The 12,078-nt window shown below is 37.1% G+C and overlaps 1 protein-coding gene across 4 annotated transcripts in view; it reads right to left on the reverse strand.

The window, feature by feature from the left end:
* Positions 1–2,409: 2,409 nt before the first annotated feature.
* Positions 2,410–12,078, reverse strand: part of CCDC171 (coiled-coil domain containing 171) — a 228,628-nt gene continuing 218,959 nt past the window's right edge. For all 4 annotated transcript variants that reach the window (XM_075931537.2, XM_075931536.2, XM_075931540.2 and 1 more), the window contains one exon: positions 2,410–9,887. In XM_075931537.2, coding sequence (XP_075787652.2) covers positions 9,678–9,887 — 210 coding nt within the window. In that variant the 3' untranslated portion in view covers positions 2,410–9,677. The remainder of the gene's footprint in view (positions 9,888–12,078) is intronic.

A 12,078-nucleotide genomic window follows, 5' to 3' on the forward strand; every position in this document is an offset into this window, starting at 1 on the left:
CTGAGGGTGTTATGGCAGATGAAAATAAGCTATGCACTGGAAGATGACTTCATGAAAAGACAACAAATTATTATGTTTGTGTATTAAAAAAGCAAGATAAAAGGCCGCAGGCATGACCTAAGGCAAATTTACAAAAGCTACAAGAAGGCGCTTCTGTATCTAGCCTGCATTGTTTGCTTTACATTTTTCAAAGTTTATGTATTAAAATATCATGCATGCTCCTCCTTAAGTCTCTGAGGGCACGTCTACACAAGAGGGCTAAAGCCAAAATAAGCTACGCAACTTGAGCTATGTCAATTATGTAGCTTAAATCGAAATGGCTTATTTTGGCTGTTGGCACTGTCTACACTGAAGGAAGTTAGACAAAGAGCATTTTTCCTCCGACTTCCCTTACTCCTCATAAAATGAGGGTTACAGGAGTCAGGAGTAAAAAATCCTCCAGCTCAGCATTATGTAGACACACATTATGTTATTTCGGAATAATGTCAATTATTCCAAAACAATGCTGCGGCTATGTATAGACATAGCCTGGGGAAAATGTATATAAAAAATCCACCAACATTTTCCTCTGAATACCATCACTAGCTCAAAAGGCAGGCTGACAACACAGAATCAAGATCTATGTGGAAAGCACAGCCTACTCCACAGCTCTTCACAAAATATGGCGAATACTAGTTATCGCTTGGATTGTATCAGCATCTTCTTGAGCAGGGTAAGAACATTTGCTTTCCTGGGGTACATCTAGACTGCAGAGTTTTATCAGAAAAAGATATGTAAATTGCGAACCGCAATTTGCATATCTTTTTCCACAAGAGGCTTTTCCAAAATTTGGCCCGTCTACACAGGGCCAAATTTTGTAAAAAACTCCTCTTTCGGAACATCTCGGGATGCATTCCCTGGACATGGCAGAGCTTTTCGGTATCCCGGAAAAACTCTTCAGTCTAGACATAGCCTTGTTGTATTGTTCTATAGTAACACAATGTGTCACTGGATGCTTCACTGAAGAGGACTCTCTATCAACAATCCTTGTTTCATTGGCATTACTGGGCAGTAAAAAACAACAAAGCATGACTCAATTAAACCACCAAAGACTGCATTCAAATAACATTATCCCCTGACATTTTAAAACAAGTGCAGGATTATAGCTGCATGACTCTCATTAAGGTCAGAATTTTAAAAATGTATATCCGCTAAGCATCTGACTTACGTCCACCCCAGCACATTAGTGCAGAGCAAAGACTGAAACCAAGATTCATCTAGTGTCGCTCACATGTTGCAACATACAGAAATATAATAATGGTTATCAGGTCACTCTATCATTATTGACCTCCACATGACATGAAGAAGAAGTTTCAAACTGAACTCTGATTTTCTTTGCTCTTTGGAGTTTTAGGATTTGCAACTATGACAAGAATTTGGGATGGAGGTTATAGCTGAATGAATAAGGCACATGCATTGCAAAAAATAAATAAAATGGGCCATTGGCATGGTATGGAATCAGGTACTGCATTGGCCCTCAATCTGTGCCAACAGAATCCTGCACTTTAGTAGAACTTTGTGCATTAATCATTATGGGCTGAGCCCTGCAAAGTGCTGCACACTGTTTCTTCAAACCAGGAAAGCATTTGCTTAATGTTAATCATGTGACTTGCAACAATGAGCACTTGGTGGGATTCAGCTGAATATGCATCCCCGCGTTCGTAAGTGCTGACTCCATGGGTATTTTGGGGCTGGAGCACCTATGGGAAAAGATTAGTGAGTGCCCATCCCTCACCCCCACGTCTCTCATACACTGATGGCCCCATGCTTACAAACTCCTCCCCCTCCTTCTGGGGCATTCAAGCCCCAGAAGGGAAGGGAAGGAGTGGGGACAGAGCAGGGGCAGGAACAGGTGGGCAGGAGCAGGGATTTGGGGGATGGGGTAAAGTGGGGGGGAGTGCCTGGAGTTGAGGACTGAACACCTCCTGGAAGGAAGAGAAGTCAGTGCTTATGCCCACACTTCTTTGATCCAAATGTTTGAATTTTTAAATTTTGCAATGCATGTGCCTTATTCATTCTGCAAATCTTAGTGTGCATGCATGTATGGTACTTATGTTAGTAAGGGTATGCAGGATAAGACTTCTCTGCTACTGCTTATTGTTAATTTGCTTATTGTTAATCATGGCACTGCTATTGTATTACCATGTATTGGCAAAAAAATTAAATGGCTGAGTATCGTTTAAGAATTGTTTTCATTTATAGTGTAAATATTATTGGTTTGGCCCTTTCTCATTTTGAAAACTATTTAAAGTAAATTTTCCCTGTGTTAAAACTACATACGTTGTAAAAAAATCCCTCTCTTAACAATGAAAAATTAGTGAATATTGTGCATTAACAGCAAATTCAAAAAATAACACGAACTCTGAAATGTCATTTCTTGATGCATGATTTTTATTAGACTCCAGAAAAACCTCCCAGTCTTCAATCAAAGACATAGCTACTCCCATTCTAATGATGTAACACAGAAAAATCCAATTTAACACATACTCCATTGAGTTATATAAAGGGGGAAAAGAGGGAAACATATGAGCAGTGAAGAAACAATGGTAACATGAAAACTGTACCCTGGATCCAGACATATTTGTTAGAATAATCTTCTTGAGGGACCCCGAATTCTAAAAACATTTCTGAATAGTTATTTTTCTGCCATTTTATCCATCATGCAGCACTTTAAATACAAAATGGTAGCTTAATGTACTTCAAAAGTGTGCCACCACTAAACAGCTGGTTTAAAGAATAAAACTTTTTTTATTGGAATCTTTGACTACAGTAGATAAAACTGGGTAAAACAGAATTTTCCTTGAGCCTTTTCCCCTCATGGTCCTAGCTACTGTAAGTAGATCCATGTCAAACCATTGAATCCATGGCAAAGTACGACTGAGTTCCACAGGACTCCATTCTGGTACAAGGATTCGATTGTGCAGATCCTGTTGCAGGTTCATGGATTATTTTGATTAAAATTAGGATCAAAATGGTTTCAGACAGATTCTTGTATACTAAAACTTCAGTTTTATAGGGAAATATCACATAAGATTCAGAAGTAATGGTGCTAACAGAGTGTAAAAAAATCTAGTACAGCTGGCTTGTTTTTGCAATATTGCAAATTATAAACAACTAAATAGCTGAACATAAGAATGGCCATACTGGGTCAGACCAACGGTCCATCTAGCCCAGTATTCTGTCTGCCAACAGTGGCCAATACCAGATGCCCCAAAGGTAGGGAACATAACAGGTAATCCTCACATGAGCCCTCCTCTGTAACCCATTTCCAGACAAGCACAGGCTAGGGAACCCATTCCTACCCATCCTGGGCTGTGTCCAGACTCAGCGGTTTTTTCGAAAAAAGTAGCCTTTTTTCAAAAAAACTTCACCTGCGTCTAGACTGCAGCCGCGTTCTTTCGAAATTAAATTGAAAGAACGCGGCTTTTCTTTCGACGGCGGTAAACCTCATTGCATGAGGAAGAATGCCTTCTTTCGAAAGTGCTCTTTCGAAAAAAGGCATTCTTGAAAGCAAACAGGGCTTTTTAGAAAGAGAGCATCCAGACTGCCTGGGTGCTCTCTTTCGAAAAAGCGGCTTGCTTTTTCGAAAGTTCCGCATGTAGTCTAGACGCGCTCTTTCGAAAGAGGCTTTTATGAAAGATACTTTCAAAAAAGCCTCTTTCGAAAGAGGCTTGCAGTCTAGACATAGCCCTGGCTAACAGACATTTATGGACCTAACCTCCACAAATCTAACTCTTCTTTGAACCCTGTTAAAGTCCTAGCCTTCACCACATCCTCTAGCAAGGAGTTCCACAGGTTGACTGCGCTGAGTGAAGAAAAACTTCCTTTGGTTTGTTTTAAACCTGCTGCCTATTAATTTCATTTGGTGACCTGCAGTTCTTATATTGTGGGAATAAGTAAATGACTTTTCCTTATTCACTTTTTCCACCCCATTCATGATTTTATAGACCTCTATCATATCCCCCCCTTAGTCTCCTCTTTTCTAAGATGAAAAGTCTCAGTCTTTTTAATCTCTCTTCATATGGGACCTGTTCCAAACCCCTAATCATTTTTGTTGCTCTTTTCTGAACCTTTTCCAATGCCAATATATCTTTTTTGAGATGAGGTGACCACATCTGTACACTATATTCAACATGTGGGTATACCATGGTTTTATATAGAGGCAATAAGATATTTTCTCTCTTATTCTCTATTCCTTTTTTAATGATACCTAACATTTGGTACCTATTTGCTTTTTTGACTGCAGCTCCACACTAAGTGGATGTTTTTAGAGAACTATCCACAATGACTCCAAGATTTCTCTCGTATGTATAGTTGGGATTATTTTTTCCAATGTCCATTACCTTACATTTATCAACATTACATTTAATTTGCCATTTTGTTGCCCAACCATTTAGTTTGGTGAGATCTTTTTGAAGCTATTCACAGTCTGCTTTGGTCTTAACTATCTTTAGCAGTTTGGTCTTAACTATCTTGAGTATCAATTCACGGAAGGACCTTCCCTCTTATCCCATGACAACTTCCTTTACTTAAGAGCCTTTGGTGAGGAACCTTGTCAAAGACTTTCTGAAAATCTAAGTATACTATACCTACTGGATCCCCCTTGTCCACATGTTTATTGATTCCCTGTGGCACAATTATGAGACAAGTCCATACTTTACAAGTCAGATGAAGTAATTTCCTGTGAACTCAGTTACATCATTGAACATGGAAAACACTGACTGAATGTAAATTATAGGAAAGCAGCATGATCAGCTGCTGAAATAAGTGATCGACTGCACAAATTGACCTAATTCATGAAGAGGTTGCATATGGCACTTGACTCACTCAGGTCTTTTTCAAAGTTTAGAAATCTGAGGGCTTTTGTCAGAAGTGTGTGACCACAAGATCAAAGCTATTTAAGGATCTGACTTGGTGAAGCTCTCCAACTTCTTCTCTAGCATTGAAGAGGACTCCCATTATTATTTGTCATCTTTACTAATAGTAGTAGATTAATTATTAATGGTCTAGAAAACATGATCTAGGGAAGACTGAAAGAACTGGGCTTGTTTAGTTTAGAAAAGAGAAGTCTGAGAGGACACAATAGTGATTTTGTATGTAAAACGGTGTTACAAGGAGGAGGGAGAAAAATTGTTCTCCTTGTCTTCTGAGGCTAGGACAAAGAGCAATGGGCTTAAATTGTATCAAGGGAAGTTTAGGCTGGACATTAGGAATAACTTTCTGTGAGGGTGGCTAAACACTGGAATAAATTGCCTAGCGGGGTTGTGGAATCTCCATCACTGAAGATATTTAAGAGCAGATTAGACAGACAACTCTCAGCCATAATCTACACAGTGCTTGGTTCTGCCATGATGGCAGGGGACTGGACTCGATGACTTCTTGGGGTCCCTTGCAGTTCTACAGTTCTAAAGAAATCAAGGAGAGACCTAAAAACTCAGGAGAAAAGATGGTGTCAAAGCAGTTGGGGGTAAATGGTATCATGCTATGGCAATATCTACAAACTTCAGGAACTGTGAAATTCTCTGAGATGAGCCTTGCTGACTGTCCTTCAAATTGCTCCTTTATAGGGGAGTGATTTAAAGGAAGTGGATGCTGGGGAAATGTTAGGTAGGGAAATGTCAGCCCATATGTGCCGCTTCTTCCCATAGGCACATTGCTACTGCTGAAGTTATGCTGCCTTCAGCAATCACCTTGATCCTTTGCAAAATGTGAGGATGTCATTTCTAATCTCATTCTTATACCATATCCATCATCATGCTACCTGGGTGCCTTGCCAAAAATACACACACATGATGTATATTACAAATTTAAACTTTCTTTTCCATTGTGAGGGGGAGGGAAAAACAATATAATTTATTACTTTTTCCTTATGTTAACTGTAATCACAGTCCAGTTGCTTTGTAAGAAAGTAAGTTCAAAGAAGTGAGCTTTCCATTTGAGACCTGTAACTGGGCAGGTCTGGGGTCATTCTTTGTTCCTGTGGGCGTAAGTTCCAATGTTCCAGAACAGCTGTGGCTCCTGCCCTTTAGATAAACAAGTTCCAATGTTCTCCTGGAACAAAGCTATTGAGGGCAGTTAAGGTCCCAAGAATGAAGCAGTCCTTTTGAAATCTTAAATCCCTTACTTACTTTAAGTAAGGACCAAGAATAAATGGCATGTTACAGGGGTGATGTAAAAAATGTGGCATAACTCCTCTTGAGCAATATGGACAACGAGAAGCATGTCTTTCCCAAGGCTCATTCTTTCAAGCCCAGGCTTATCGGGATTTAATTTATTTAATGTAAGGGTAACAAAAGTCAGATATTACTGAGGCCGAGTCACCAATGGAAAGGGCAAGGTCCATACAGACTAGATACTTTTTTTTTTTGTAGTCAGTGTTATCTGAAGCCTAACATCAGTAAGAAATACAGAAATACTCCTGTGCTACATACTACAATTACTTAGGATCAGGCATTCTTAATAGGAAGAAATGAACAGTTATGAGAAGCACTTTAAAATGTTTCCCTGTGCCTACCACCAGAGACTCTACTTTGTTTTAGCCAGCTCCCCCTTACTTAGGCTATGTCTAGACTGCAGGCTTCTTCCAGAAGAACCTATTTTTTGGAAGAGATCTTCTGAAAAAACTTCTTTTGAAAGAGAGCATCCCCACACAAAAGCACATCAAAAAAGTGATCTGCTTTTTCGAAAGATAACGTCCACACTGAATGTATGCTATATCACATTTAAACTGTGATTACTATGGATGGAGTGGCTATGAGGGCACCTGTGCTTTTTCCTTTTTTTTCAAAAGAACTCCCTCTTTCCCATCCACACATGCCTTTTTCTGAAAGAACTCTTTCAGAAAAAGGCTTCTTCCTCGTAGAAAGAGGATTACCAACACCAGAAAAACCCCTCTGTTCTTTTGATTACTTTCAGAAGAATGCGATTGTAGTGTGGACATAACTCAGGTTTTGTCAGAAAAACGGCTGTTTTTCCAACAAATCTCTGTAGTATAGACATAGTCTCAAGTACCAGGATAAATGGGCAGTGTTGGTGTTTGTATATGATGGGAACAGTAAACAGGGAAGGGTGTCATGTACATGTTGCCAGCATTCAAGACTGAGGTGACTCATAATTTCTCCTAGCAGTTTCAAATAACTAGTAAATCAAATAGGAGGAATGAAATGTGTATATGAAAGTTATGGTGGCAAAAGAGAAATTATCTACATCCATCCTGGGCCATTTCTGACCTACATTTTTTAATCAGATTGAGATGGATTTAGGATATTACCTATGGAATCCCAGCACTGTGGGCTTACTAATATTCCCAGAAAGGGGAAAAAGGGAATGCCATGGAGGCAACTAGTTTTTTTGCAACCCTCTTAAGTGAGACCTGCTTAAGCAGGATCTCCTCTGTTCCTTTCGAATTTTTCACTTGGCCCTGAAAGTTTTTCATAAGCCTGAAGAACAATGCGGTATTATTTGATTGTTAATGAGCCAGAATACTCATTATGGAGCCATTAATGAGTTCATGCGCCAAAGTATCTCTCAGACTATATGACATCTTTCAAATGGCACTATTTTTAAAAGAAAGCATACACATGAAAAACACATACACACAATAGATACATTTCACAAAGCATTTGTTATAAGTATAAAAGAGCTGTGACATTACATATGTGAGAAAAATGTACAGTATGTTCAATACTTATACAAAGAATAGTCACTGTTAGGAAGGAGAGAAGCTGAGTCTTACCATTTGAATAGAAAATGTCTTAAACAGTCTAAACACAACATAAAGAAAAAGTAATTTTACTTATTATATCAGTACTTTTGACAATAAAATTAGCTCAATTATGATGTGTTTGTGCAGATCTACACCAGCATTTCTGCTGAAGCACATATAAATAAAGATCTTGAATATCAGAAATACATGAAAATTTTCAAGTAGGTTTCAGTCTTTTATAACCTAATATTTGTAATAGAGTCCGTAGTAGAAGAGAGAATAGGAGTTTGCATGATTTTTCTTTTAATGTTGTGTATTTTATGTATGTGAATATCTCCCAGGCAAAATAATAAAGAACATTTCAGTAGTCAGAATTCTTAGAATCAAATGTTACTTTTAACATAGCACAAGACATTACAAATTTCATAATGCATAATGTTATTTTTATAATGTATTACTGGTCCGCAATGAGAAACAATCTAATATATAGATTTTGCATTCAATCTCTTTGTCAAAAACTACATCGCACATCAAAAGTTAATAGCACTAGGGAATTCAGTGATTAATACAAAAACAAATGGTATCTTATAAATTTTCTTTTGTTTTCCCACTCTCAATGATGCAAGATGCTAGAATTTAACCTTTAAGGGTTAAAGAGTTTAATCAATGTCAATGTCTGATCTTCTGAAGGCGATAAAGAACAGTCTGTCTAGCGATACCCAACAGAACATCACTTTGTCAAGCCACAAAGCACCCAAAAGCTTGTCAAGTAAGTTACCAGAAACCTCTTTGTGGTTAGAACTCAGCTCCTTCCTGCTTGACCTATTATTTGATATTTGACCACTTGGTTGCAAGACACTTGCTCTTTCCAGCTGAAATGTCACTGGGGCATCTTGTCAGCTCCCCGACATCTCGGCCTGACATACAATTTTACTTTTGTGTGCTACAAGGCAGAAAATGCAGGGCAATGGCTTTGCTTTAAATTCTGTCAGCATCAAAGATGGGCGTCACTCTTGGGTCCTACCAACAACAACAAAAAAGGAGTCTATTTTGAAGGTCAAAACTGCCATTACTTTAAAGTATTTCAGCTTAAACTAAATATATTACCTGTAACAGTGGTTTGGGGACTGTCCTTATAAAGTACATAAACATGTCATCAGAAATCCTGCCTGCACAATTGTTCTACTTTCTCATCAAATGCAGACTTGATAAAAGGATGAGTTTTCAACGCCTGCAGGGACCAGATTCAGCAGTTAACTTAACTTGTTCAAATGGGCAAGTGGTATCATGTAGGAGCAACCTGACCTTCTCACATTGACCAGGAGTGACATTATTGTGCAGGAGGAGCAGCAGTCACATCATTTCTGTTTTGCACAACCTGCTTAAAGTTTGCAACTAAATGCTTGTCTTCAGTTGAGCTGACAAGAGAGAAGAGGGGGCTCAGTGAACCATGGCAGGGCTGCCATGAAATGACAGGAATCATTGGCATACATTTCAAATAGCTCTCTCAATCCTATTAAAGTATTGCAGTCCTGATTTAAAATAGACAAGTATGAAACAACTTTGATAGATAGAGACTAAAATGGCTTATTGATTTTTTTTAAGTCTGAAGAAAATTACCCAAAATGTGTCATTCTTTAACATTTAAAAATATATTACATAAAAATGAACAACAGTGATAAATAAAACTAAAACTAAAAAACAAAACCAACAAAAAAAGAAAATAAAAAACCCTGGACTGCTTTGTTTCATTAGAAGTGAGAAGTATGGGAACATGGACATATGATCAGACACTCACCAAACAAATGTAAAAATTAGTGCCCAAAATACACATGCTAAAGCACAGTTCAAAGCTAAGATAGCTCAATATCATTTTAATTGCATCATTTAAAATGTATACAGTTTTTCCTCATAAAATTAATACAAAAAAATCTTAAAACCCATTTTGAATTGTTCTTTTGGTGCTGGCTGAGATGTTGAGGGCAGAAGAATAGGATGAAGACCGAGAATGGGGTCTATTGTGTATAAAACTGTAAGATGTATCTGACTCAGCTTGCAATGGCAAAAAATCTGGGATACAGGTCTGGTCAGGCTGAAGTGCTGATCTTGAAGCCATTGGGATGTTTGAACTGTCTCGTGATTCCTGGAATAAAGTTTAAAACAAAAGCCATACATACTTACTGTAAATCAATCAAAATCAATAAAAACAGCAGAAATAAATTCAATTTCTCCTTCACACATTTATGTGCAAATTCTTTAGTTTTATTAATGTATAAAAAGCATATTACTTGGTAATCAATAGAAAAGAGCTTCATATAAAGCACTTTACATTAGTACTGGCCATTAGGAAACATCAACTTCTATAGTCTAAAGAATTCTGCATATATTCAGAACATATTTACCATTTGTAATGCTGGAAATCTTACCTTAGAAATGACATTAAGAGGGTTTTTTTCTTGATAAATACCTTAACTTACATTCTCGCTGTCACTGTATTGGGAAGAATACTCATTTTTGCTCATATTTGCTTTTTCTTTTATTAACTGTATTTTCCTGTAACTTTTGGTTAATATTTGTTGGACCATAAAATCCTTATTGTACATACTCCCAAAGAAGCTTACTTGAAAATGTGATTCATATTTTTACAAATATGAGCATTTAGTCAATTAGTTAGAATGGTAAGTACCAGTTAATATTTAACACTGAGAAAATTTCAGGGTCAAATAATAGTGTATCATATCTTGACAGCTCATGAAATATGGCTATAAGATAACGTGACCATTAGAACTCATTCACATCTATATAAACTGTCATGTACAACAGTATCATTCCAAATACTCCCAAAAGCAACTTGCTGATTTCTCTCTTCCCACTTTTGCATGTTGAAGATTCCATGTATGAGACACCTAAAGGACACCAAATTTAGCCATTATGCTGTCCAATGTTCACTGGTTAAAATAGCCCAGTAAAGGTCAAAAGTACAATATGTTATTGAGTTTTATTTTTTTCTTTTAGAAAAGGTGTTTGTGTTCTCCTAAATTTCCATGATTAGCATTTTGAAAAAAATGCCAGAGTTCTAATGGTTAATGTTACTGTACTTTCATGATCCATAAGCTTTCAAAATATGATGCACAGTTTTGGAGCTGAGATTTTTATATAAAAATAAAAGGGGTGGGGGGGGTTCCTCTCCCCTTTCCACTCCCCCGATACTTCTGCTGAGGAAAAATCAATAGCTGTATCTCACACCTAGATCAGCAATTTTCTTTGATGTTGATTCTTTTGATTTCTTGATACTCCACCAGCTGTATTGTAGCTGACTGAAATCAGCAAGCTTTACGCTGGACTTTCAAGGAGAACCAATATGGCAGCAAGTACAGATCTCCTTCAAATGCAAGGAGATATTTAAAAATGAAGCAGTAGCTTATGTTTTACTAAACTATTGTGGTTATGAAAGGGAGTTAACCAAAAGCACTTGCAAATATTGATCTGCGCCACCCCTAGCATTTCAGTTCCATTTTGCTCAGGTTATGTAGGACTGAGGCCAGAATAAAACTTTATTTTATATGTAACTAACAATCTGATGCCTTTATGGAACTCTAATTTCAATCTATTGTATCAATTAGCAGTTTTATATTTATTAATTTATTTTAATTAGCTTAAAAATATCAAAATAGAAAATAAAATTGACAGTCCAAATGCAGAATTCTTCAAGCTCTTTGTAGAGATTCTGTTATTTGTTTTCATAAGTTTTGCCAACATAAAGAATAAGAATAAACTATATAATTCTGAAAAGGCTGTTTTCTGTGTTTAAGGAAATAAAGTCACTAAAATATAAATTGTAAACAGATTGCCAAATAGGTGACAAATATTGAAGAAGAGTCTATTTAACATATATACCAGTTTGCACGTTTTCCATGTCTCAATTAATGAAACTATCATATTGATTAAAAATCACTTACCACAATCACACTCTCTCACAGTGATTTTCCCCAGACATTTTTTTAAGATCAAAATCCCAAGTAAGGAGTTGGGAAATCTGGTTTCCTTTGAGAGTTCCACAAAAATGTATGAAACTTAATGACTGGCAGCAAGTCAATAGACTATCTTACAGTAAATGTTTCAGGGTTGGGGTGTGTGTGTGTCTGTTTTAGTTATCAAGATCCTATGCTGCACTTCACACAAATCTAGTGCAGAATAATAGTCACAGAATAGGGTGGAAATACAATTTTACAGTAACTTGCCTGGTGTAAAAAAAAATCTTCACTGCTGTTGAACTGGTTTGAACCTATATTAAATTGCAACAAATAGGAAACTAATATTCCACAGAACTGTAA

This window comes from Pelodiscus sinensis, chromosome 6 (assembly GCF_052426305.1).
Source record: "Pelodiscus sinensis isolate ZL-2025 chromosome 6, ASM5242630v1, whole genome shotgun sequence".
NCBI lineage: Eukaryota > Metazoa > Chordata > Testudines > Trionychidae > Pelodiscus > Pelodiscus sinensis.